The sequence below is a fragment of the Amphiprion ocellaris genome, chromosome 4 (assembly GCF_022539595.1).
Source record: "Amphiprion ocellaris isolate individual 3 ecotype Okinawa chromosome 4, ASM2253959v1, whole genome shotgun sequence".
NCBI lineage: Eukaryota > Metazoa > Chordata > Actinopteri > Pomacentridae > Amphiprion > Amphiprion ocellaris.
The window spans coordinates 22,823,109-22,850,415 of NC_072769.1; the positions used below are offsets into that span (position 1 = coordinate 22,823,109).

At 41.3% G+C, this 27,307-nt stretch overlaps 1 protein-coding gene and 1 long non-coding RNA gene across 2 annotated transcripts; one reads left to right on the top strand and one right to left on the bottom strand.

Annotated features, from left to right (window-relative positions):
* Positions 1-265: 265 nt before the first annotated feature.
* LOC118471471 (uncharacterized) lies at positions 266-12,944 on the bottom strand. Its single transcript, XR_008601305.1, has 3 exons — positions 12,808-12,944; positions 7,964-8,047; positions 266-7,169 (listed from the first exon to the last, which is right to left on the bottom strand). It is a non-coding gene; the product is annotated as an uncharacterized LOC118471471 (long non-coding RNA).
* Positions 334-27,307, top strand: LOC111580396 (metal transporter CNNM1-like). Its single transcript, XM_023288125.3, has 10 exons — positions 334-1,964; positions 12,820-12,963; positions 13,052-13,192; positions 14,537-14,706; positions 14,819-14,909; positions 15,620-15,765; positions 18,060-18,327; positions 19,780-19,884; positions 20,493-20,597; positions 22,263-27,307. Exons 1-10 carry the CDS (start codon positions 536-538, stop codon positions 22,340-22,342), a joined length of 2,679 nt encoding a protein of 892 aa, XP_023143893.1. The 5' UTR covers positions 334-535; the 3' UTR covers positions 22,343-27,307.

The following is a 27,307-nucleotide window of genomic DNA, read 5'->3' on the forward strand; positions in this document are numbered from 1 at the left end:
TCTATTTACTGTGTAATATGATAAAACACAGTCTATTACAGAAACAGCTGTACAACACCACAGGACCCGGAACATCCCAACGGCAGAGACAAGACTGTTAGACTTCAACATCCATGACAATCCATCTGCACTGTTTGCAGTTTGCACATTACTAGTACATTTCTTGCACCCTATTTTAGCACCCTGTATATATTGTGTATATTTGCACATGCAGCTGATGTGTCTTGTGCTCCCCCCCCCCACCAAAAAAAAAACACACCTGGGATCGTTTACAGTGATGTATTGTGATTAAAGAAACGACTCAGTCTGAGCAGTAAACAATCTAAACTCTCAGCAGTGTCGCTGATCATCACAGCTCGAGGCTATTATTAGAAAGTTACGTCACGGCGTGTTGGAGGCGCGTCTCTCTGCCGGTTAAGCAGAATCCTCACCAGCGCCGTTAACGGGTCCTACGGTCCCTCCTTCCCCACATGGAGCGGAACCACGCAGCACCACGTGACCCGGGCTCCCTGGACTGAGCCTCTCACACCGCATCATGGCTGCGGAGGATGCGGCCGCGCGGTACCGAAGCGGAGCCCCGCTGTCTCCCCGGGCTCCGCTCTCTCCGCTCCGCCTGCTGCTCTTCGTCTCGCTGCTTCCCGCTCCGGCGCTCGGTCTGCTCGGCTTTCGGCCGGAGGAGACCGGGGCGGAGCTGTCCGTGGAGGACGGGGTGCTGAAAGCCACCGAGGGAACCCGCTTCATGTTGCGGGTCTACTACTCCACCTCCCCGCAGAGGCTCAACCGCACCGCGGGGAAACGCGCCAATAATGCCGCGCCCTGGATCGCCTTCATCGAGGAGCCAACTCCCGGCAGAGAGGGACAAGTTCACCCGAAGCGGAATATGTGCATGGACAAGAACGCCAGGACGTCCGACATCGAGGTTTTAGGCTCTTTCAAGTCTGCTTCCAGTCAGAACTCGGTGCTGGTGGAACTGTTGGCCAAAGACCTGCGGAGGGGGGAGAAGATCAAATACTACTCCATGTGCGCCTTCGATGGATCCAAATGGGAACATTACCGGACCAGGGATTTCTGGGTGGCCGTGACTGAGCGCTCAGCGGTGCCGGAGCTCTGGCTGCAGGTGTTGGTGTCAGTCCTCCTGCTCGGGCTGTCAGCTCTGTTCAGCGGACTCAACCTGAGCCTGCTGGCCCTGGACCCAGTGGAGCTGCAGGTTCTCCAGAACAGCGGCACCGACACGGAGCAGAACTACGCGCGGAAAATCGAGTCCGTGCGTCGGCATGGAAACTACGTCCTGTGCACTTTACTGCTGGGGAACGCGATCATCAACGCCTCTCTGGCCGTGTGGATGTGCCAGATCCTGGGCATGACCTGGCTCTCTACGGTCATCTGCGCCTTCGGCATCTTCTTCATCGGGGAGATCCTTCCTCACTCGGTGGCGTCGCGCCACGGTCTGGCCATCGCTTCCAAAACCATCTGGGTGACGCGGCTGCTGATGGTGCTCTCCTTCCCCATCTCCTACCCCATCAGCAAGCTGCTGGACCTCATCCTCAACCAGGAGATCTCAAACTTCTACACCAGAGAGAAGCTCCTGGAGATGCTGCGCGTCACCGACCCGTACCACGATCTGGTCAAAGAGGAGCTCAACATCATCCAGGGAGCGCTGGAGCTGCGAACCAAAACCGTGGAGGACGTCCTGACGCCGCTCACCGACTGCTTCATGCTGGCCTCGGACGTGGTGCTGGACTTCAACACCATGTCTGAGATCATGCAGAGCGGATACACGAGGATACCGGTGTTTGAGAACGAGAGGTCCAACATCGTGGACATCCTGTTCGTCAAGGACCTGGCTTTCGTGGACCCGGACGACTGCACACCGCTGAAGACCATCACCCAGTTCTACAAACACCCGCTGCACTGCGTCTTCAACGACACCAAGCTGGACGCCATGCTGGAGGAGTTCAAGAAAGGTGAGGAGGGGCCACAAATCTGGGGTGAGAAGAAGTGCAGTTCAGGATATTAGATCATGTTTATATGCAATCATCGAACTTATTTTGTTCTCTAATATATTTAGTAAATACCTGAATTATGACTACAGACAGCAGAACCAACCCAAGGTCATTCACACAAATTAAGATGTTGGTGGAGAACCTCTGCAACAGGGATTAATGTCTTAAACGTACCTAAACCTTTCCATATACTGATTCATGCTTCCATGTTAGGCTCCAGTGAAACTTTTCTCTGCAGTTTATAGTATTTCATACTTCTGTCTAATGCTTTTATCAGCTACAGTTCTGAATGTGATCCAGTATTTTGCAGCAGGGAATTTAGATTGGACTTCTCTCTGAGTTAGTGGTGAAACACATCTAATGTGTGGCTAGTTACTATGGCAACTTGTAAGTCTGGGGTGATTCCAGGTGACAGTGCAGGATGCAGAGTGGCCTTTACATTCGGACACCTGACAAATGTATATACACTACTGTTCAAAAGCTTGGGGTCACCCAGACAATTTGTTGAAAAGGATGAACTGTGCTGTAAAAGCTGCTGGTTTCAGTCTCTGCACTGGCCGAATACATCCAAACAGACAGCTGAGCTGTGTTTCAGAACAGTACTTAAACCTCCTCCTGCTCCACTGGGGCTCCTCTGTATTTAATATTGAAGTGATGTAATACTTTAGGCGATGCGTATCTTTGGAGCTGAGAGGAGTCATGCAGTCTGCACCAATAACAGGTTAAACCCAGTCTGCAGTGCTGCTGCAGCAGACCAGAGTTCCCTCCTGCATGGTCAGCTGGCCTAACTGCTTTATTGTAAAGCTTTAAATGGGTGGGGTGTGAAGTGGCCAATCACAGACCTCGCTGTTTATCACTGCCTTCCTACAAGCTCAGGGACCTGCACTGTCAGCACTTTCTGGTTTTCTCTGTTTGTAGTGAGGACAGGAAGTGAGGGAGGAGGGAGCAGAGCAGGACACCTTGACCAGGAGACATCTGACAGCTCTTTTATTTACATTTCTGCTCACTGCTGTAGATAGTCATACAGTATTTTAAACATTGTTTTTAACATGTTTTATGTAGCAGTGACATTACTTTTAAAACATTTTACTAATCCAAGGCTGGTAAGATTTTCTAAACCTGCCAACCGGTTTGATCTCTGTACTTCAATCAATCAGTGATGCTATTCAGCGTAGGCGATCATTTCTCTCCATCTATTCCGATGTTTTGCTTTTTGACTGTTCCATGTGGAGCCATGATGCCAGTCTGTCCATCATTTTCATTCTCTCTCTGCCTCGGCATCTCTTCACATTTATTTTTCCACTTGTGACGATATATTCTAGCGTCTCTTTCGTTATGATGCGTCCAAAAAATGTTGCTTGCCGTTTCCTCATTTTGTTCAATAGTGTATAACTTGTGTTTGGCAATTCTGAAATGTCTTTATTGCTTATTCTGTCCGTATACACTACTGTTCAAAAGTTTGGGGTCACTTAGAAATGTTCTTATTTTTTGAAAGAAAAGCAGTGATGGTTGCCCATTTCCAGCAACCATCACTCCTGTGTTCTAATGCTACATTGTGTTAGCTAATGGTGTTGAAAGGTTAATTGATGATTAGAAAACCCTTGTGCAGTTATGTTAGCACATGAATAAAAGTGTGAGCTTTCATGGAAAACATGAAATTGTCTAAATGACCCCAAACTTTTGAACAGTAGTGTGTGTTCGCAGCTTATTTGTCTCCTGTTTGTATCATTTACAGAAATAAAACAGAAGAATACAGACAGTCAAGTTCAGGTTGTGATTCTCCCTCAAAAGAAGGCTGCTGTGGCTAAAGAGAGAAACACTTTCATCCTCCATCCAAACCTCAAAATGCATCAAACACATTAGGTGCTATAAAAGCACAGCCATCAAACGCACCACCATCAGCCAACAATAACAAATGAATTTGCTAAAAGGAAAAAGGGCACTTATCATACATGCTACAATGACTTCCATCACCAGAAGCTCAACTTTCACTCTTCTTTCCATGCAAAGACTGTAATTTACTGCATACTCTGGTGAAATGTTTAATCAGCCATCCAAGCCAACAACATTTAGCCCCCAATTACATAAACAACACTGAATAAACCGTTAAGTAGCCAACTATTCCAGCAACACATTGCACGCCATCTTGTGCCACCAACTGCAGATTACTAATAAAACTTTTTTTTTTAAATTGACGAATATGCCACTCAGACTAAAATAGTGAAAGACAGTTAGTTATTAGCTTAAAAAAAAATCACAAATGATTATTCATCACAGTCACATTTGAAAGCATTGCACAGCAGTTCAAATTTTAGAAACACATCCAAGAGTTTTATGCTACTGGAAGTCAGGAGCCAGACTGATTTCACCTTCACAGTAGCAAAAAATACCCAAACATATTCTGCCGTCTTGTGTCTCTAAGCTCCATGCCGAAGATAAAACACAGTTTGACATTTTTAATATCAACACCCTGTATAGCTGTTTGTTTTTTTCCCCCTGGAGCCCTCTGTGTCAGCATCAGATGCTGCAGGAGTCTCACTGAACTGAAAGTGAAGGGCTGCATTTTTCTGCCGCAGTGCCTGAAAGTGTTGCTACAGAGAGAGGAAAAAGAGCAGGAAGAGAGAGAGAGAGAGAGAGAGCAACACAGAGGGAAAGACCTTGTTTATAATCCTCTGGTTGTGTGGATAATCTCATCTAGATCTCTTTGTGGCAACGTGACACAACAATCATATCTGTGTTCATCCTCTACAGCTCGTAGAAACCACTTTATGACCATATGCACATAAAATCAATTTAATATCAGCAGTAAGTACAGAAATACTGAAGCAGATTCACCATTTAAAGCATCTCAGTTCATGGATGACATCAGACTGGAGGTGTGAAACTGATGTCAGGTGTAGAGCAGCAATGGCAAGAACATCCATCCACTCATCATCTATACACTAATTAAACGTCATTAGGGTCGAGGGGGGCTGGAGTCTATCCCAGCTGGCTTAGGGTGAAGACAGAAGACACCCTGGACAGGTCACCAGTTTATCACAGGGCTACATAAGGGTCATTCCAGAACTGGAGGACATTTGGGCTTCAAAATGTTTGAAAATTAAACTTCCTCTTTTACAGTTCAGAGTGTCTGCTACATATTCATCAATAATAGGTAATAAACTATCAAAGGCTTGATTGGCTCAGCTTACACATCAATGGTACCATTTTTATTCCATGTTTTACTTGTTGTTTGCTAACCCTACTCTAATCACAGTAACAGGGTTGCTAATCATGCTAATGTTAAAAAAACTGACTGATGGAAAACAGTCAAAAGAATTAGTCTGATCCTGATAATATGAGGTAGAGTGAGACATTCAATGAAGGCTGAGAATGTTATGAAAATATGAAAAATAGAAGAGAGGACATAGCTTTGCTCTATCCATTGTTTTGGAAAAATGTTTGATGATGTTAATTCCAGCGTTTCATGTGAGTCCCTTTTTTCTTCTTCTACCAGCTAAAAAGGTTTTGCTAGCAGGGTTGTTGTGGGACACATGTTCCATGCATAACAGTTATTTAAAATATTTCCCACAATTACAAGAGACATCAATGGAGGAAAAAAAGGGAGATTTAAATTTCATTTTCATTTTCATTTTTTGGGGGGAACTCCAGACTTATTTGGTATTTTAAAAATATTTTCAAACATTCTTTTCTCCTAGTTTTTTTTAGATTTGGTCTCAGGACCAGTAAATTTACACAACAACTGCATGTTTCAGTATTTTGTACATGGAATATTTGATATTTTATGGGTGGGACATAAAATGTCCTCCAATTTTGGAATGACCCATATATAGAGACAAACAATCACACTCACATTCACACCTACAGACAATTTTAGAGCTACCAATTAACCTCAGCATGTTTTTGACTGTGGGAGGAAGTTGGGGAACCTGGAGAAAACCCACACATGTACAGGGAGAACATGCAAACTCCATGAACCGGGGATATTCTAGCTGCAAGGCGACAGTACTAACCACCAAGCCGCTGTGTTTAACCAGCACAAAGTCTTGCTGTAGAAAAACAATTAGCACAACTTTATGTTTAATATTAAAATATTAGCCTGACAACTAAATAAATCTGATATCATCTGTTCTCTTATCTGACCTGATGTAAGATAATCACTAAAAGTAGGCCTTAGTGATTGAGGGAAAATATCTCAATGCAGTTTTTTGACAGATAATGTGATTTGTTTTGTAGTACAGTCTTTTTAAATTCCTGCTTCAGTTCAATATTCACATGTAATAGATTTAAAACAGGTAGTGGAATAATCTTAAAAACAGGGACAAGGAACACGGCATGAATTTGTAAAACGTCTGCCTTGCTCAGGGACCCAGCAGTGGCAGTTTGGTGGTGCTGGGGTTGAACCTAAGCCCAAAGCCTTATCCACTAAGCCACCATGTCCAAAATAAAAAATATTAATGTCACAGCTATGGTTAGGATTCCTTCAGTTGGTGTTGTGGGTCAGTTTTGGGTGGCTGATTAACACATATTGTTCAGAATGGGCTTCGTCTGCGTTGGCTGAAACCAAAATGCTCTCAAACAGGGGCAGAGGTATTTTTCTTTTTTGCTAGTCCTGAGGCATAGTTGCCATCTTTCTCAGCCAAGATGTCGGTTCCAGCATTAGATACTGACCTCTGGTGACACGTGCTGTGCAATACAATACACCACCTCTCTAGGGCATCTATTAAGGTAAACCAGAGGAAGGAGTATTTTTATTTCTAAATACTCCACCATACAGTAATACCTGGATATCACCAAAGCCTAAAATGCAGTGCAGAGTTGTTTATCTGTTCACAAGCTCACGTTGCACTAAAACACAAATCTTTCCTGTTTTTAAAATAAATGCATTATGGTCTTACAAAATGCCCTGATGTGAGTGAATTTTAAGACACTGTAGAGCTGTAGCATGGAGGCTGCTGGCCTGCTGAGCCCACAGAGCCATTCTTTGGCCTGAATGCTAAACACTGTGTCTGGCAAAAATAAAATCGACCAAGTAACACCTTCCCTGCTGTGAACAACCACGGCAGCAGCAGCATGTTGGTCCAGGGAACCTCCTCAGTGCCAGGCATGACGTCGTGTAGACAGACTGGAAGCTGAACACAGATCCTGACGAGACTCTGTTTCACTCTGCAAGAAACCACAAACCATAGACTGTATGTGGTCAAACAAGAGAAACAGAAAACAGCAATACGTTAAAAATTAAGGTGTCCAAATGAATGTCAGTGTTGAGACTTCTGTTTGACACAACCATTAACTTACACTATCATTCAAAAGTTTGGGGTCACCCAGGTAATTTCATGTTTTCCATGAAAACTCACACTTTCATTCATGTACTAACATAACTGCACAAGGGTTTTCTAATCATCAATTAGCCTTTCAACACCATTAGCTAACACAATGTAGCATTAGAACACAGGAGTGATGGTTGCTGGAAATGTTCCTCTGTACCTCTATGTAGATATTCCATTAAAAATCAGCCGTTTCCAGCTAGAATAGTCATTTACCACAATAACAATGTCTAGACTGGATTTCTGATTCATTTAATGTTATCATCATAGAAAAAAAAGATTTTTCTTTCCAAAGAAAAAGACATTTCTAACTGACCCCAAACTTTTGAATGGTAGTGTATTTTCATGGAGCTTGACTAAAGTTTACTCACTACTGATTTATTCATTACTAGCTTCCTGCAAGCAACGTGTCCTATAGAAACAGTTTAAACTGTGACTGAGCTGAGTGAATCTCCAGCATCCCTATAGCTCCCCATCCTCAGCTGAATAGACATCAAGTTCACCAAAATTCTCACATTTTGAGATATCGAGAAAAAAGTTTTACACTTACAGGCTCTCTAATGTGAACCCAAAAAATTAAAAAACATAGCCACCAATTAATTTGTAAACTGATGCTCATCAACAGAGATTTACCTTAAACTGGAACTGGAACATTTACATCAACTGTTAATGATGCTTCAGTCCAAAACTTCCATGACGCAGAAAAAGAGCTGAAATCTATAAAGAAAAAAGCATAAATACACAGAACAGATGGTAGGGAGACAAACTGGAAAAATAGCACACTGAATATTTTATATTCTGCTTCCCTGGAGGGAAGGAGGGGAAAGGATGTGGGGGGAGTAAATTAACCATTATGGGCTGGATATTTTACAGTAGAATGACAGTATAATTCAATAAATATAATTCAATTCATGTTAAGAGAGCACTTTTTTCAACAAAGTGCACAGCATTCCACTAGGACTCACTCCTTTAGCCAGTTATTTAAATTCATTTAAACGGCTCCCCATTAATAAAAGATGACATACACTACCGTTCAAAAGTTTGGAGTCACTTAGAAATGTCCTCATTTTGAAAGAAAATAAATTTTTTTTCAATGAAGATAACATTAAATTAATCATAAATCCAGTCCAGACAATGTTAATGTGGTAAATGACTGTTCTAGCTGCAAACGGCTGATTTTAATGGAATATCTACATAGAGGTACAGAGGAGCATTTCCAGCAACCATCACTCCTGTGTTCTAATGCTACATTGTGTTAGCTAATGGTGAAATACCAAACGTGGTTGTATTTCTGAAATCTGACAAACTGTTTTAAACATACAGCACATAGCGCTCTCAGTCTGCTCTGCATGTTTGTCTGACCTATTTAGCTGAATGCAGCGCTGCCAGAATCCTGTGCATTTGTGTGAGTCTGTGAGTGTTTGTGTGTCAGCGCTGCGAGGTAGTATTTGGCAGGCAGAGGGTGTAGAAGCAGAGAAAGAATCTCATGGAGGAAGTTGGTTTGCTGCCAGGAGCTACAAACAAGGATTCACTCTGTTTCTGCAGAAGTGTGTGTGTCTGAATGTGTGTGTGCAGTGAATGCATGTGTGAAGTATAGAGGTGAATACATTGTTGTGCAATATTAAATGATTCAAAATTGTGTCACTTCTTCAAAATTGCCAATAAAATATTTCCTTGTATGAACAATCAACAACAAATTCTCTACAACGGCTGTATTGAAAGTGAAGGAAGTCAAGTTGTGATAATGAGATAAGTGGATCAATGGGCTGAGCTTATCTGCATGTCTACATCATGGCTCCACATAGAAAAGAATTTCCAGAGGAGCTGATGAATCTAACTGAGTGACTTCATGATGGAAAAGGAGGAAGATCAGCTACAAATCAGCTGCAGCAGTAAACAGAAAGTATAGAATGAGCCGTAGTACCACTAATCAGAGCTGCAACATCGTTTTGACTACCATAGTCAAAGCATAGACCCAGTGAACCATGGAGGTGGGACTGTGGTGATATGAGGCTGCAATAACCCTCCTATTACCTTCAAATTTACCAACATCTTTTATCCTTGGGGTCAGTTTGACTCCAGCAATTTAACCCTTCAGACAGTTATTATAATTAAAAGTGTTCCTCAAGTTTATGTGTCAAGTACTTCAGGTCTTTTTGTTGACTACTAACTAGCCCTTTCAATAAACAACCCCCACCCACTCTGGCCAGTCTTGCTGAGAGATAGAGAACTCTCAGTAAGACTGGGCAGAGCTGCGAGCATGTTTGGTAAATTGGAGAAGCGTGTGTGGAGAAACAGACATCTTACTATAAAAACTAAGGTGAGAGTCTATGAAGCATGTGTGGTGAGTGTACTGATGTATGGATCTGCAGCATGGACAACATACCGACTTCAAGAAGACCGACTGAATGCCTTTCACACAAGGAATCTGAGAGCTGTCCTTGGTGTGACATGGAAAGACAAAATGACAAATGAGACTCTATTTGATATCACCAATTCCCATCCCTTGTCACCACAACTGAAATTCAACCGTCTCCAGTGGTCTGGGCACGTACACAGAATGCCTAAATCCTGCCTGCCTCAACAGATCCTTCAGTGTTCTGAAAGAGGGTATGAGGCCTGTTGGCAGACTTCGTCTCAGGTAGAGGGACGTTCTGAAGAGGGACCTTAAAGACTTCAACATGGAGCCTTCATCATGGATGTCCACCTGCACTGACTGAGCAGTTTGGCGCTCCAAACTACACAAGGGAGTCAAATGTGACAAAGCAGCAAATCTAGAGAAATTGAAGAGACGGCAGAGACGCCTGTCTACCACCATCTATAAAACCTAGCTGATCTTCTTCCGCTTAGTCGGCAACGACTGAAGCTGGCCTGAACTGAACCCACCTCCCTCATACATCCAGAATACCAGAAATTTGCAGAGCACAATAAAATCCTCACTCACTGACCTAAAATTGGAGAGAGATATCTTTTTGGGGGCTGCACTGTTGCCTTGCAGCTAGAAGATCCCTAGTTCATATCCTGGCTTTCCCAGGATCTTTCTGCATGGAGTTTGCATGTTCTCCCTGTGCATGTGTGGGTTTTCTCCGGGTTCTCCGGCTTCCTCCAACTATCCATAAACATGCTGAGGTTAACTGGTATCTCTAAATTGTCCATAGGTGTGAATGTGAGTGTGATTATTTGTCTGTATATGTATCCCTGTGATAGACTGGTGACCTGTTCAGTGTGTCTCCTGCCTTCACCATAAGTCAGCTGGGATAAACTCCAGCCCCCCTGGGAGGTGATGCACTTTAGAACCATTAGACATTTAAATGATATTGCTCACTTCTGGTGTACATTGTGTATTTGTTCGTGTATCTGAGTATGTGCCTAAACACATTTTCTGACAGTGTGAATTATGTAATGGCTGGATAAGTGACGCAGCTTACATCTGCTGCTGTCTGCAGTGCAGCGTCTCATAGGTTACTGTAGGACACATTTTGGCTTTAGGGATAACTCGCACACACACAACCTTCTGCTTACTTTTGTTTTGTTTCCAGATCGATCCATCTTGGATTGAATAAGTCCTAAATCCTGTTTAATCCCATGTCTGTCAGCCCAGCTAAAAACTTCTCTGTTTTCTTTTATTTTCCTCTTCAGTAATATCTGCCTCTGAACAGGTTTTTCAGCCAGCAGTGCATGGATTATTAATTATTCCATTTATGTTTGGAAACACCCCAAGATTTTCGCCCTGGCAGCACACACTCATCATCCTGAAAGTAAACACAGCAGAAGTGCTGCAGACTCTGCATATGAGTGTATTCATGTTATGGATTGTGTTTTTCTTTTGTATTAAATCCTCCCTGCTGGTCCACCCACTCCACTTACTGAACATCTGAACACAAAGCTCCACTCCCACTCAGTGAGTCACACGGTAAATACATGCCAGTGAAAGAAGCATTATTCAAATCTAACATCTAGCTGTCTTATCTGACAAAACCCAGCCATTGTGTACTCGGGTTTTATTGAGAATTAGAGGGTAAACAAAGAAATTTAAATGCTTTTACAGCAACCACCTGCTGTTTTATTTAAAGTTGCTGCTACACTGAGGACTGTGATGAATCACTTCGATGTTCCATCCATCCATCCATCCATTATCTATACACCGCTTAATCCTCACTAGGGTCGCGGGGGGGGGCTGGAGTCTATCCCAGCTGACTCAGGTGAAGGCAGGGGACACCCTAGACAGGTCACCAGTCTGTCGTAGGGCTACATACAAAGACAAACAAGCACTCTCACATTCACACCTACGGGCAATTTAGAATGATCAATTAACCTCAGCATGTTTTTGGACTGTGGGAGGAAGCCGGAGTACCCGGAGAAAACCCACGCATGCACAGGGAGAACATGCAAACTCCATGCAGAAAGATCCCGGGAAAGCCGGGACACGAACCAGGGACCTTCTTGCTGCAAGGCGAAAGTGCTAACCACTACACCACTGTGCAGCCTTTCGATGTTCCAGTAAAATCCAAATACAGAATTCAGCTTGTTTTATTACTGATCAAGTATTTTCTATTATTGGTGGCAAACCAACTGTAAAAGGAAACACAATCACACATCTATGCCATGTTAACAGTATTGAACTATTTATGCTGCACAATAAGAAGCATTTTCACTGTCTCTGTTACATGAACATCCACAACAAACACATAAATGCTAAGACTGCTTGAAACACGATGAATGAGAATTCTCTCTGGAGCAATGGAAGAAGGTCATGTGGTCTGATGAGTCCAGATTTATCCTGTTCCAAAGTGATGGGGGCATCAGGGTAAGAAGAGAGGAGGATGAAGTGATGCACTCATCATGTCTAGTGTCTACCAGCCTGTGGGGGTTTAGGGTTATGATCTGGGGTTGGTCAGATTCAGCAACATTATGTTCCCAAAGAATGAGGTCAGCTGACTACCTGAATATACTGAATGACCAGGTCTTTCCATCAATGGAGTTTTTCTTCCCTGATGACATGGACATGTTCCAAGATGATGATGCCAGGATTCATGGGGCTCACATTGTGAATGAGTGGATCAGGGAGCATGAGACGTCATTTTCACACATGGATTGTCCTCAACAGAGTCCAGACCTCAGCCCCACTGAGAATCTTTGGGATGTTCTGGAGAAGATTTTGTGCAACGGTCTGACTCTCCCATCATCAATATAAGATCTTAGTGGAGAGTTAATGCCACTCTGGACAGAAATAAATGCTGTGACATTGCAGAAGCTCATTGAAACGATGACTGTGTCATTCTCAGAGCTACAGACGGTCCAATGAAATATTAGAGTGTGCAACTTTGTTTTGGATGGGCAGTGCAATTATATAATTTTCAATAAATGAACTTGATCTCATTTCACTTGGTTAATTAAACTGTATCTTTATGATGCAAACAACAAACCTGCACTTTTCCTACTCATGTGTCTGCTGTTAACTGCATCACTCTGCTCACCGTTTCCTCCAGGGAAGTCCCACCTCGCCATCGTGCAGCGTGTGAACAACGAGGGCGAAGGCGATCCTTTCTACGAGGTGATGGGCATCGTCACTCTGGAGGACGTCATCGAGGAGATCATCAAATCAGAGATCCTGGATGAGACAGACCTTTACAGTATGAAATGCAAACACACACACACACACATTTGATCAGCTGTATTATTGAATCGCACTCATTTTGTGTGTGTTGCTGTTTTCCTCAGCTGATAACCGTACGAAGCGACGCGTTTCTCACCACGAGCGAAAGCAGCAGGACTTCTCCATCTTCAAACTGTCAGAGAATGAGATGAAAGTAAAGATTTCCCCTCAGCTGCTCCTGGCGACACACCGCTTCCTCTCCACAGGTAGCACCTTATGTTTCTGGACTTTATGCAATAAACATCTTCACAGTTAGTTAGATTTTAGGTTCTGGTTCAAGTTGAGGTAATGGTTAAAACCTGGGTTTACTGTGATAATCATAAGAGAAGTGAAAAGTCTTCTTAAAGGCCTCTTCCACTGTAGGAACCTAAGACTAGGGGTGTCAAACTCATTTTAATTCAGGTTCCACATTCAGCCCAATTTGATCAGTGGAACGGACCAGTAAAATCACAGCATAATAACCTATAAATAACCACAACTCCAAATTTTTCCTTTGCTTTAGTGCAAAAAAGACGTTCTGAAAATGTTCACATTTAAGGAATTATCTTTTTTACTAAATATTATGAACAACAAAAAACCCAAGTTCAATTTCAACAACATTATGCCTCACTTTATCATTTACACATTTCAACTTCCAGATCACAGTGTCCACAAAGACACAAAACATTTAATCACAGGTATCTGAAGCTGATTAATATAGTATTTTATTTTATGATCAAAATGACAAAAGTCAGACAAAAAAAGCCAAAAAAACAACAAAAACAAGATAATATATTACAAAAACGAGAGACATAGCAACAAAAAAAATATGGACAAACGACACAAGAGAGACAGAGAAAGACACGAAACGAGACAAAAAACAAAGAATAAAGCAAAAAACAAAGTGACAAAAATTAGACGAAAAAACAAGCAAGACAAAGAAGGAAACACAACATGACAAAACGAAGAAACAAAACGACAAAAACACGAGACAAATGACACAAGTCAGACAAAAAACAACAAAAACAGGACAAAATATTACAAAAATTAGACACAAAATGACAAAAGAACAATGAGCAATCAAGTATTTTACTTTATGATTAAAACAACTTGTCATGGTTTAGAAATTATTTTAAATTCATAGTTTTCCAAATGTAAAATTTGCAATTATCTTCTCTGTAACTTTTACACTTTACAAATTTGTCCCACGGGCCAGATTGGACCCTCTGGAGGGAAGGTTTTGGCCTGCAAGCCATATGTTTGACACCCCTGATTTAGATGTCGTTTTATCATTTATGAAACTACATTTGTTTTTTTAGTTCAGCTGACTCTGCATAAAAACCCATAAGAGCATATGTAGGTCTTTCTTTAGATGTTATTCCATAATTCCTTCACTCTCAACCACCAAATGTCTCCAAATGGAAAATTATGCTTTTATTCACCAATGAGCTTAAAAATTAAAAGACGTTTGAAAGAGCAGCTGCCTAGTTCTTAAAGTACCTTCACAAGCTTCTTGATTTTAACACCATCACAACAACATCTTTGAATTAAAGTGTGTGTTTTACCGTCAGAGGTGGAGCCCTTCAAACTGGCTCACATCTCAGAGAAGATCCTGCTGAGGCTCATCAAACACCCCAGTGTGGTTCAGGAGCTCAAGTTTGATGAGAGGAACAAGCGAGCGGCGCAACACTTCCTGTTCCAACGTAACAAACCAGTGGACTACTTCATCCTGGTGCTGCAGGTACCTGAAAGAACTTTAATTTGGACAATATTTAGCTGTAGCCATGATCTCAACGTCGAAGAAGTTGCAATAACACGTGTTGCTCAGTGGCTGGTCATGCTGTGTTTTTCAGGGTCGAGTTGAGGTGGAGTTTGGTAAGGAGGCACTGAAGTTTGAGAATGGAGCTTTTTCTTACTTTGGGGTTCCTGCTATCATGCCAACAGGTACAATTACACAAGCATAAATACACCTGTTATTTATAGTCTTACGACATTGCTGCCTAGTGTCTAAAACCAAACCTTCCTCCTCTCCACTTCATGTCAAACTACATATCTAACTGTTGCTTTAACCTGAATATGGTACATTAAACTGCTCTTGATTTTTATCTTCACCCTAAACGTAAAATATAATCTTAATTTAGCCTTTGAATGGACATAATGTCGCAAAATATCCATATTTTTAAGCTTACAGTGGCCCTAAAACTAAACATAAATATAGAGGAAAAACTTGAGCATTTAGACAAATCACTAGAGAAGTATAAAGTGCTTTTAAATTAATTGTAAATAGATACACAACAGGGACAAAAACTAGAAAAATCTGCAACTTTTCCAGTCAAATCACTGTTTGTGAGTAAAATCTTGTGAACACAGAGAGCAATTTGTGAATTAGCAAATCTTCAGTCACAGCAAATTCCTCTGAACACATTAAACTATTTGAAGGATCTGAGGTCATATCCAACATGTACAACTTATGAGCACAGCTGTAGCAGCCTAATGAAAGCAGCATCCATCAAGTGAAGAGACTGAAATGAATGAAAGCTTTCAGCTGCAACATCTAGATTAAACAGGGCTAAATGAAGTGGCATCCCATCCAGGACTTGATTGACATTACTGGTTCTTGTCTGTTCTTGTGAACATGCCTGTCTCTGCCTCAGTCCACAGATCCCCGTCTCGCAGCAGTGGTTTGGACCGCTCTGAGTCCATGCTGTATGGAGGAAGCATGAGCCAACTGAACGGAGGGGGGAACGTCTACCTGCCGGACTACTCTGTCAGACAGCTCACACACCTGCAGATCATCAAGGTACTGAAAGACAACGTCATGCAGTCATACCGTATGTTCTAACACACTTTTCAGTTCAATTCATTTCAATTCAAAACACTTTATTTATCCCCGAGGGGCAATTAAGAAGCACAAAGAGCAGCACACAGAACGGAAACGAACATGCATCCAAACATGCAAACAAGTCTGTGACCTGAAGGAAGCCATTCAAACACGTGATGTGAGATGTTTAAGGGGTCTTGAAGGATCCTGAAGGCAGCTTTGGTTGTCTGCTGTTCACAGAGGACAGATAGAGCTCTAACAGGATGTCCAATAATTCTGGAGCAGGACTTTGTGAGGGTGTTTAGGCGTGTCTCATTTTGCTGGTTGATGGAATTAAGCCAGCAGGTAAATGAGAATGTGAGCACACTCTCAATGAAGGAGTGGTGGAAAGTGATGAGAATGTCCTTGTTAACCCCAAATGGTCTCAGCTTCCTCGGTAGATACTGGCACTGGAGACATTTCCTAAGGATTTACTCAGTATTGGAGGAAAACTTCAGGAAGCTGTCAAAGATTGTACCCAGGTACCTGTACTCTTCTACCAGCTCACCCTGGATGATGGTGGTGACATCCTCTGCCAGTTGTCTCTGCTTACTAGACCATGTCACAATGAGCTCCTTTGTCTTGGTTATGCTCACTTCAAGCAAGACTGTGTTGTCAGAAAACTTCACCAGATGACAGTTAGACTGAGTCATTGGTGTAGAGGATGTAGAGCAGAGATGATAAGACACAGCAGAAGTGTGGAGGACATCTGAGTAAAAGTTGTTAACAAGCACCTTCTGTGGCCGATTGGTGAGAAGATCAATAATCCATATGATGAGCTGATGGTCCTGGTGGAGGTGAGCTGTTAACTTCTCAGCGAGAAGGTATGGCTTTTTTTGTAGAGCATCTGTCCACAACATGTGCTTTCTTATGAGGACACTTGCATGACAGCGGTTAGAAAACAAACATTCAGTCTAAGACTGGTGTTAGCTCAGAACAACTGTAATTTTAATATAAAACTTCATCCTACAAAAAACACAAAAGCAGTTGATGAAACTGGCTTGTCATCTGACCCTTGACTGTAGTTGATAAAAGGCACTTTGGGTATGTACTGCTGACTGTACCTTTTACATGCTCCTCTATTTTTGCCTCACTGCAAGCAAGACAAAAATAAAGCAGACCACAATGAGAGCAGAACATGACCTGAATGTTCTTTACAGAACTTCCAGCCTGGCTGGAAACTTTTCTTTAGGCTCTGTCCTTGCATCATGTGTTGTAGGACAAAGGACAAAATTTCCATCCATCCATCATCAACACTGCCATTCAAAAGTTTAGGGTCACTTAGAAATGTCCTCATTTTTTAAATAAAAGCAGTTTTTTTTCAATGAAGATAACATTAAATGAATCAGAAATCCAGTCTAGACATTGTTAATGTGGTAAATGACTATTCTAGCTGCTAACGGCTGATTTTTAATGCAATATCTACATAGAGGTACAGAGGAACATTTCCAGCAACCATCACTCCTGTGTTCTAATGCTACATTGTGTTAGCTAATGGTGTTGAAAGGCTAATTGATGATTAGAAAACCCTTGTGCAATTATGTTAACACATGAATAAAAGTGTGAGTTTTCATGGAAAACATGAAATTCTCTGGGTGACCCCAAACTCTGAACGGAAGTGTGTACACTGATTAATCCTCATTAGGGTCATGGGGGGCTGGAGTTTATCCCAGCTGACTCAGGGTGAAGGCAGGAAACACCTGGACAGGTCACCAGTCTACCACAGGGCTACATATAGAGACAAACAATCACACTCACATTCACACCTACAGACAGTTTAGAGTTACCAAGTAGCACTGCACTGCAGGTCAAGCAACCCCCATGGCAACAGCAGCTCTTGATGCCAGTTTCCACCGTCAGCAGGACAATGCACCCCGACACACCACAAAAACTGCTCAGGAGTGGCCCAGGGCTAAGGTGTTCATCCGGGTTCCACACTCCTCAGATCCTAATCTTACTGAGCATCTGTGGGATGTGCCAGGATCAGCTTTATCCAGGTCCCTCCCTGCAACTCACAGGACCCACAGAATCCACAGGACATCCTCAGAGGTTCTGAGTCCATGCCCCACTGGGTCAGAGGAGTTTTAGCAGCATAACACAATGTGAGGCAGGTGGTCATACTATTACACCTGATCAGTACATGTGACCGACAGCTGCACAGTAAGTCTTGTTTGAGAGAAATCCTCCAAAAATAGCTTTGATTTGCTCTTCAATGCTCTGCTCCTGTGTGTCAGATCACCCGCAGCCACTACCAGAACGCAGTGACAGCCACCCGGATGGACAGCTCTCCTCAGACTCCTGATGCCGACACTCGTCTGACAGAAGGAAACAGTCCGACCCCAGAGCCTCCGGCCACACTGATGCCCCCACACCACACCACCACCACCACCCTCATGCCCCCACCCAGGGAGCCCAGCCGGCCCAGCTCGGCCCGAACCCGAGGACAGCAGTCCAGCGTCCCGCACAGCACCTCTCTGCTGAACGAGAAGAACCGCATTGTCCGTAAGTATCCTCAGCTACAGAGAGTCTGAACGACGAGTGGAGGAATCAGTTTACAGTTCAGACTGACGTCAGTAACAGGGTCCTTCCAGAAGTGGAGGACATTTTACGCCCCACCCATCAAATTTCAAATAATCCACGTACAAAATACCAAAACATGCATTTGTTGTGTAAATTTACTTGTCCTGAGACCAAATTTTTAAAAAAAATAGAAGAAAAGAATGTTTGAAAATGTTTTTTTAAAATACCAATAAGTCTGGAGTTCCTCCTAAAATGTCATTTTTCTCTTGTCCCACCCCCCTGATGACCAAATTGAATCTCAAATAAAACAGTTAAAATGAAATTTAAATCTTTTTTTGGTATTATTTTTTCATTGATGCCTCTTGTAATTGTGGGAACATTTTTTTAATGAACATAATATTTTAAATAATAATAATTATGGATGGAACGTGTGTCCCACAACATGCATGCAAACCTGTTGATGACATTTTTGTCTTTTGTGTCTTGTTTTTCTCATTTTCTGTCCTTTTTTGTCTAATTTTTGTCATTTTGTGTCCTGTTATTGTTATTTACATCATCAAACAGTTGTCCAAAACAATGTGTAGAGCAAAGCTATGTCCTCTCTTCTATTTTTCATGTTTTCATCACATTGTCAGCTTTGATTGAATGTCTCACTCTACCTCATATTACCAGGATCAGACTAATTCTTTTGACTGTTTTCCATCAGTCAGTTTGTCCTCTTGGTCAGCAGTAACAGCTAAATATCTAGTTTCTACTCCTGAGAAAAAGCTAACATTAGCATGGATTAACAACCCTGTTACTGTGATTAGAGTAGGGTTAGCAAACAACAAATAAAACATGGAATAAAAATGGTACCATTGATGTGTAAGCTGAGCCAATCAAGCCTTTGATAATTTATTACCTATTATTGATGAATAGGGAGCAGAAAACTGTAAAATAGAAGGTTTATTTTTCAAATTTTTGCAGCTCAAATGTCCTCCAATTCTGGAATGACCCAACAGACTATCTGTTCCCAACAAACAAAGCTGCTTCTTTAATTTAAAAAATCCATTGAGGTATAATTTTTAGGATGAATGGAGTTCAATTACCTCAGCTAGCCAAAAGAGGAACAGTCGGAGGAGACATAAAAAGACCGACAGAGAGAGTACTGATGGAATATCAATGACATGATGGGATGATAGAGATGTCTGAAAGCTTTGTTTATCTGACAAATTACTTACGGCATGCTGGCTCATGTCCAAAGGCTTTAGTTTTAGGGTTGAACCACAAGTTATTGGGTTCCTTCATTTGGGAAAAAAGAAAAGATCTAAAGGCTACTAGAGAGTGCTTAAAGTCAAAGAGTCCAAAGTTACAACAAGTTTATCAGCTAATTAATAAAACATTTCACCTCAGATGTAGTAAATGAACTGTTTTGATGTGTTTCTGTGTCTGCAGGCAGTAAGTCGGACGGCCAAAAGAGTCCCAGTGATTCAGTGTTTCTCCGGATGGATGAGATTCCCTACATCAGAGAGGACAGATCTGAGACGGAGGCCCACGCTGGTCAGTTTCACTCCATTTATGTTCAAAACTGTGATCTGAAATCCCACTGGTGACAAAGACTGGGAGAGGAAGCGGTCTCCATGTCAGAGTCAAAGAATATTTCATGAAAAATACAATCAAATAATTATTGCCTTATTGTAGGGTGGTTTTTAAGAAAATGCTTTTCATGTTCGTAGGTCAACTTTAACTCATTTAGAGAAACTTTCACTATTATAGAGCAACTTTAGAAATGTCCTTATTTTTGAAAGAAAAGCCGTTTTTTTCAATGAAGATAACAATAAATTTAACTAATATAGAGCAACTTTAACTAATGTAGAGCTAATTTTCATGGAAAACAAGAAATTGTCTGGGTGACCCCACACTTTTGAACGGCAGTGTATATATATTTAGTTTTTTTCTTTATTCTTTATTCTTATTACTCTTATTGTTTGGGTCTGGAACAGGTGCTCAGTCCATGTTACTGCATATCAAACTGTGTATAATTGTGTTTGTGATAAATAAAGGTCTTGAATCTTGAAGTCATGCTATAGGACTTTAGCTCCTCTTCCAGCAGAGACCAGATCTGTTCATCACTAACAGCATCACATCTCTCTCTCTCTCTCTCTCAGACATGGCCTCCGTTCCCATAGAAACGGACACGTCTCCTTTCATCAGCAGCCTGTCGCTGAGTGGTTCAGAGGACACACTGGGCAAGAAACTGCTGCTCAAACTCAGTTAGTCTCACACACACACGCACGCACACACACACACACACACACACACACACGCACACACACACACAGAGCCACCTATTCACCAACCTTTTCTATGCTTCTGTCTCCTCCTTGTTGGATTTGATTCACATGCAAACTCAACCGCATGCACACACTACACCCACACACATACTACACACACACTGTACACACACATACTACACACATTCTACACACTCAGCTTCCTACTTAAACATACATTAGTGTTTAGAACTACTTTGCATTCTCCTGCAGTTTCTTAAAGAGCCACTCCGAACATAAACTGCCGAGGATTTTGCTAAAAATGAAACTTCACACAAACAACCGTAGTTTTATATCAGCAGTCCTAAATGGATTTTCCTCTTTGCCACTAAATTGTATTAACCCTATAGAGTCCAGCGTAGCACTGATTTGCATATTCATTTTTGATTGGCAGTAGATTTGAAACCAGATGAGATAGATTGATCATTCTTTTTGCATATAAAATCTGGAGAGTTACACTATCATTTCACACATTCACCAGGTCTCAGAGCGCTTTTTCGTTGCAGTGATGGATTTGTAAAAATACACAATAAAATGCATATACCAAATATATATATAAACGAGACAAGAATATGTCCTGGCAGACTTGCACAATGAAAGGTCTTAAAGGGTTAATTCCACTCTGGAATGAAAAACAGTTGAGAGATGAGTAACACAAGAGTGTGTGTTGGGTTTGTGTAACTGAGTGCGCTGTGGAGCCTCTTCAGCTGAGAAGGAAAAACAAAAACTCTTTTCTATATTTACGCATCTCAAACCCACACATAATGGTAAAATTAATATATGATTCTGCTTTCCACAATAAGAAAATTGATTTCTATGCAAATTTCTTAGGTCTCTGAATTCATCTTTTTCGGAGAATAGTAAGAGAACAGTAGAAGAAAAAAAGACACAATTTGTATAATTGTTTGGACTAAAATACCTTAACCTCTTCAACACACAAGGCAGGGCAGTTTGAACAGACTGAGAGTGAAATAAAGCCTGCAGGTCGCTCTGTAAAGCTGACAACTAAAAGTGGCTCAGATGAGTTTATCAGCGGGTTTATCTGCTTTGTTTTCTCACCTGCACAGTGGTGTAGTGGTTAGCACTTTCGCCTTGCAGCGAGAAGATCCCTGGTTCACATCCCGGCTTTCCCGGGATCTTTCTGCATGGAGTTTGCATGTTCTCCCTGTGCATGCGTGGGTTTTCTCCAGGTACTCTGGCTTCCTCCCACAGTCCAAAAATATGCTGAGGTTAATTGATTATTCTAAATTGCCCGTAGGTGTGAATGTGTGAGTGATTGTTTGTCTTTGTATGTAGCCCTGCGACAGACTGGTGACCTGTCTAGAGTGTCCCCTGCCTTCACCTGAGTCAGCTGGGATAGACTCCAGCCCCCCACGACCATCATGAGGATTAAGTGGTGTATAGATAATGGATGGATGGATGAATTATGGGACATAAAATATCCTCCAGTTCTGGAATGACTCATATATTGTGGGTAACTGCATGCATGAGGCTGTTTCTCCACAGCACAAGTTGTTCAGTTGTCATGATCTATGATTAGTAACAAGAATGAGGCCCGGATGGAAAAACGGTTAAATTTTCATGTAACTGTCTCTTTTCCTTCAGGTCACAAGAAGAGGAAAAAATCTCGCGAAGGAGAGAAGACACCCGAGGACATTTCAGAGCAGCCGCTGGTGCAAACCTAGCAAAGAGTGAGAAACGGACCTGAACACTCCATCGTCTGATGGTTCTTTAAGCTGTTTGTAAAGACATTGTGGTTGCAGAACTATCAGAGTTTTATCTGAAAACACGCTCCACATGGCCATGAAGTGGAGCCGCTACCACGAATGGGCTGCACATGTGGACGGAGGACACGAATTCACCAGAAAACACAAGGAGCGGCTTTGGCAATATGCATTAAACCAACCTTTTCTATGCTTCCTTATGGCTCTCCCTCTTTGGCTTAGATTCACAACTGCAAAAACACTATAAACACATTTTAGCTAAAAAAGAAAAAAAAAAAAGCAATGTGCATTTGACTGTAGTTTCTCATCATCACTGCTCATATATAAAGGAATGACTGTGAATGTAAAACATTTGTAGAACACAAATAAGAGTTTTTTATACAGTACTTACATGTGATCACGTCTCCAATGGAGCTACAGGGAATGACGACACACAGGAAACAGAAGGAAGACGCCAAAGATGTGCTGCTTTGTACGTACTGCTCCAAAATGCACAGGACAAATCCCTCACAAGGTACACCGCTCCATTTGTGTTGCCTGATTAGTACTTGGCAAATACTAATCACTCTGTCAAGGAACAGGGCAGAGTTATGTGACGATAGGCGTTGGTTTGTCCGTCTGTCAAACCAACATCTGGAAGTCAGAAATGACACAAGGACCAAGTGATTAGATTTTGGCAGTGATGCAGCTTATAGTCTGAATCCATGGATTTGTTAAAGATTTCTGTATCATTGTGAGATAGCAGCACGGTGTCACTGTAACTATGACAACAAGTGAACACTACGTCAGCTGCCTGCTGACGATCACATGATTACGATCCTACTACAAATCGACCACTGCGGACTTATCAGGACTTATTCATTGGATTCTATACAAGGAATAATTGATTAAATTGTTCCATCAATTCCCATCGCCCACTATATACAGTTACAAGAAAAAGTATGTGAACCCTTTGGGATTACTTGGATTTCTGCATAAATTGGTCATAAAATGTGTTCAAGTCACAGCAATAGACAAACAGTCTGTTTAAACTAATACCGCACGCAAAATTCTGTTTTTATGTTTTTATTGAACACACCATGTAAACATTCGCAGTGCAGGGTGGAAATAGTATGGGAACTTTTGGATTTAATAACTGGTTGACCCTCCTTTGGAAGCAATAATCTCAACCAAACGTTTCCTGTAGTTGCAGATCAGACATGCACAACGGTCCGGAGGAATTTTGGATCATTCCTCTTTACAAAACTGTTTCAGTTCAGCAGTGTTCTTGGGATGTCTGGTGTGAATTGTGCGATTAAGATGCCACAGCATCTTAATCAGGTTGAGGCTAGAACACATTTTATGACCAATTTATGCAGAAATCCAAGTAATCCCAAAGGGTTCACATACTTTTTCCTGCAACTGTATTTAGGTCATAAACAAACGCTGCATATCTTAAAAAAAAAAAAAAATGCTGCATTTCTGACAATGCCATATGGAGAATGAGCAGCCTTGGTGGAATACTGCTCTCTGAGTGCTTTTCTAGTTAGATCTGTAGTCTGTAATGTAGAAACATGATATTTTTATGTTGTTTTTAAGATCAACAAACAAATATTTCATATTTAGATTGGCTTTGAATGCCTTTTACAGATTTCTTCAAAATGCAGATGGACACATTTCTCGCTCAAGTACAAAATATGGCCAAAAATATGTGGACATGCTGGGAAATAATGCAACAACAGAGTGGAAATATTTTCAACAACAGTGTGCTTCTAACCCGGTGAGACATGCTCATAGCCACGTCCTTAAAAGCTAATTAGTATCTGGGTTTTTGGAAGAATAACAGCTTCAACTGTTGACCAGGTGTTTTTGGTTGTGGAGTAAACTTTCTGAGTTTAATGAGGTTATTATATTCAGAGCTGTGTGCCTCCTGTTTGTGTGTCTCCATATGTTTATTTCCAGAAATCTGTCAAATGTGAACTGCAGACACATCAAAGGAACAATTACACTACCGTTCAAAAGTTTGGGGTCACCCAGACAATTTCATGTCTTCCATGAAAATTCACACTTTTATTCATGTGCTAACATAACTGCACAATGGTATTCTAATCATCAATTAGCCTTTCAACACACAAAGTTACATTAGAACACAGGAGCGATGATTGCTGGAAATGTTCCTCTGTACCCCTATGTAGATATTCCATTAAAAATCAGCTGTTTCCAGCTAGAATAGTCATTTACCACATTAACAATGTCTAGACTGGATTTATGATTCATTTAATGCTATCTTCATTGAACAAAACTGCATTTCTTTCAAAAATAAGGACATTTCTAAGTGACCCCAAACTTTTGAACGGTATTGTGGAGATATGTATGATAGTTTATGGTCAGCTTTGCTAACACAAGAGCTGTATCTACTGGCAAGAAAGTGAAATGTTTGAACTGTTCTCTTAACTTGGTGTGTCTCTGAACAGCTCTGTAATGAGGTTCGATCACTGGATTCATTCACAATCACAGAACGAGAATAGCGTCTCTGTGGTTGATTATCATATTACTTTCTGCCACATGTTGCTTCATTATTATTATTTTTGTGTCTAGTTTGAATCATTCTGTTGCTTACTGAATTACTGATACTGGATAAATATTGAATTCTCAGTATTTATCCAGGAATTCTGCTCAGTTTGTTTTATTTCCACAAGTATGAACCGATTAGCCTTTTATATCTCATAAAAATTTAATATCACTATTATTTCCTTTGTTTACATTTGGAAAGAATATCAGTCTTTGGCTGGAGCTCACTGTCTGCATACAGATTTTAAAAACTGGAGGTCCAGCTTTCATTTCACCTCAGAATAATTCCTCCCACGATTTGTTTCCACCAAACCTCTTTAAATAATAATCACTTGAGCTGCATGTTCCTTATTGGATACATTTTCAATTATAAATGAATCTCATTATTTTGGTTTTTGATTTATTTAGTGGAGGTGAAATTAAAGTGAGCTTCTGGCTGCAGGATCTCTTCTCCCTTATATGACATGATGTATAATATTGGGTTTATGAAATCAGCACCATTTACATCATGTAACTTAACCTCTTTAGATTTCCAGACTCAATATATCAACATGTATGCAGATGATGTGGTTCTACTCTACTTCTAACAATAATTAATTGATCTGTACTCATACCACATTTTGTATTATTTAAGCTTCTTTTTTATCTCTACAAAAATGGGAGAGAATGGGAGTTAGAAAGTGAATCCAGTGTTGCTGATTACTGTTTGCAATATGTATATCCTTTGCCTCCTGTCTGCATGGAGCTGAATGTGACCTTAAGGGTTATTTTGTGGAGATTTTGAATGTTGTCTAACATAATACGATTTTATGTAATATGATGTAATGATAGTGATTTAAATTTCACTACCCACCTTTTGTATAAGAGCAATATTGAAAGCAGCTGATGCCATAGACCTTCTGGAAAAAGTCATATCACTGGACCACCAGTGCTCCCTGTAAGCTGCTGTGGTTTGACTTACAGTGGTGGAAAAATGTTCTCAACATTGTCGGTATCAAAGTCAACAAATAACAGAGAATATGTTCAAAACTGAACAGAAAATAAACAAATCATCACATCATCAAATTAATATTTAGTAGTTCTGCCATTAGCGGCAGTAGAGCTCTAATCCTGGCTGCCATGTTCCCCACCAAAATGACCCAATACTTAAAATTTATTATGCATTTTTATGGAACCAATCAATTTTAAGTTTTTAATGTTTTTTTAGGATTTGTTTAATATTTTGGCTGTGACTGTACTTAAAGAAATTGCACTTGAAGACCTAAGAGTGATTCTTAATGCAATATTTCACAAATGCATGGGGTGTTAGAAAACTCTTTTCCACCACTGTATAATCTGTCACTCTCTATGTGCAGGATGTTGATCCAATTCTAAAAACTCGGAGGTCTCGATTGCAGCTGCTGCTGAACTGACAGACTCTGCCGTTCCTAAATTTGTGCCCTAAATCCATCAGGCCTGTGCAGAGCTGTCTCTGAACCTGTAGTTTCTGTGTTTGTCTGCATGAGGGGATGGGATGGACGGGCGTGGCTCTGTCTCAGGATCAGGTTTGTGCCACTGCAGCACCGAGGAGGAAGAGGAGGAAAGGGGGGATTCAGGGAGTGATGAGAGAGAAGAGAAACCCACTGAGGTTAAATGTCTGACTGATAGAGAAGCCTGTTCTGGCCTTGTTAGGAAAAACAGTCAAAATCATCGAGGTCTTTTTGCATCCTAATAGAATTAACCTGCTGTGTCGCTTGTTATTTGAAGTTTTAAAGGTCTCAGCATGTCTGGATAGGTGTGTCTTATGAAGGGAAACAGTTTAGATGCAATTTTCAATGACAATCATCAACTTTAAAGATCTCATTGTTAATAAATTTCAGCATTAACAGCCTCATCCTGTCACATTGGCTGTCAGACACATGAGGCTGCTGAGGATGAACATGTGGGAGGGGTGCTTTTGAACTCTGCTCATTGGCTAATGTAACGAGTGGCGAGGGAGAGAGGAAGCATCCCTCCTGGCTGCAACACATCCAACCTGCTGAGTCACTCTGCTGCATTGGAGCGTCGGCCAATCAGAGCCGTCCTGTGAGGTTCTGCTGGAGGACATTTGTGTTCAGTTTCTAGGTTTGATTCATATCTCTTTCCTGCTCTGGATCTATTCTAGCTTTGGGGACATCAGGATGTCTCTTTATCACTTCTGTATTTTCACTTTTTCTGCTGTCTGGTGCTCAGTGAAAGTTTGTTTTGCTGTGTTTTGTAATGGACAGACCTGTGCAGCAGAGATGTATGAACAAAGTGTTTCTGGAAGTATGACAACGTAGTACTTGTAAAATAGAACGCGACTATGTGATGGTATTTTGCATCAAAATATACAGAAATACAAAATTCCACAACGAA

Excerpts from the sequence above, each read along its gene's own strand:
- LOC111580396 (XM_023288125.3), top strand. The coding sequence starts at position 536 with ATGGCTGCGGAGGATGCGGCCGCGCGGTACCGAAGCGGAGCCCCGCTG. Across the intron at positions 15,766-18,059 it reads CACACCTGCAGATCATCAAG|ATCACCCGCAGCCACTACCA; the intron begins GTACTGAAAGAC and ends CCTGTGTGTCAG. Across the intron at positions 19,885-20,492 it reads TGAGACGGAGGCCCACGCTG|ACATGGCCTCCGTTCCCATA; the intron begins GTCAGTTTCACT and ends TCTCTCTCTCAG.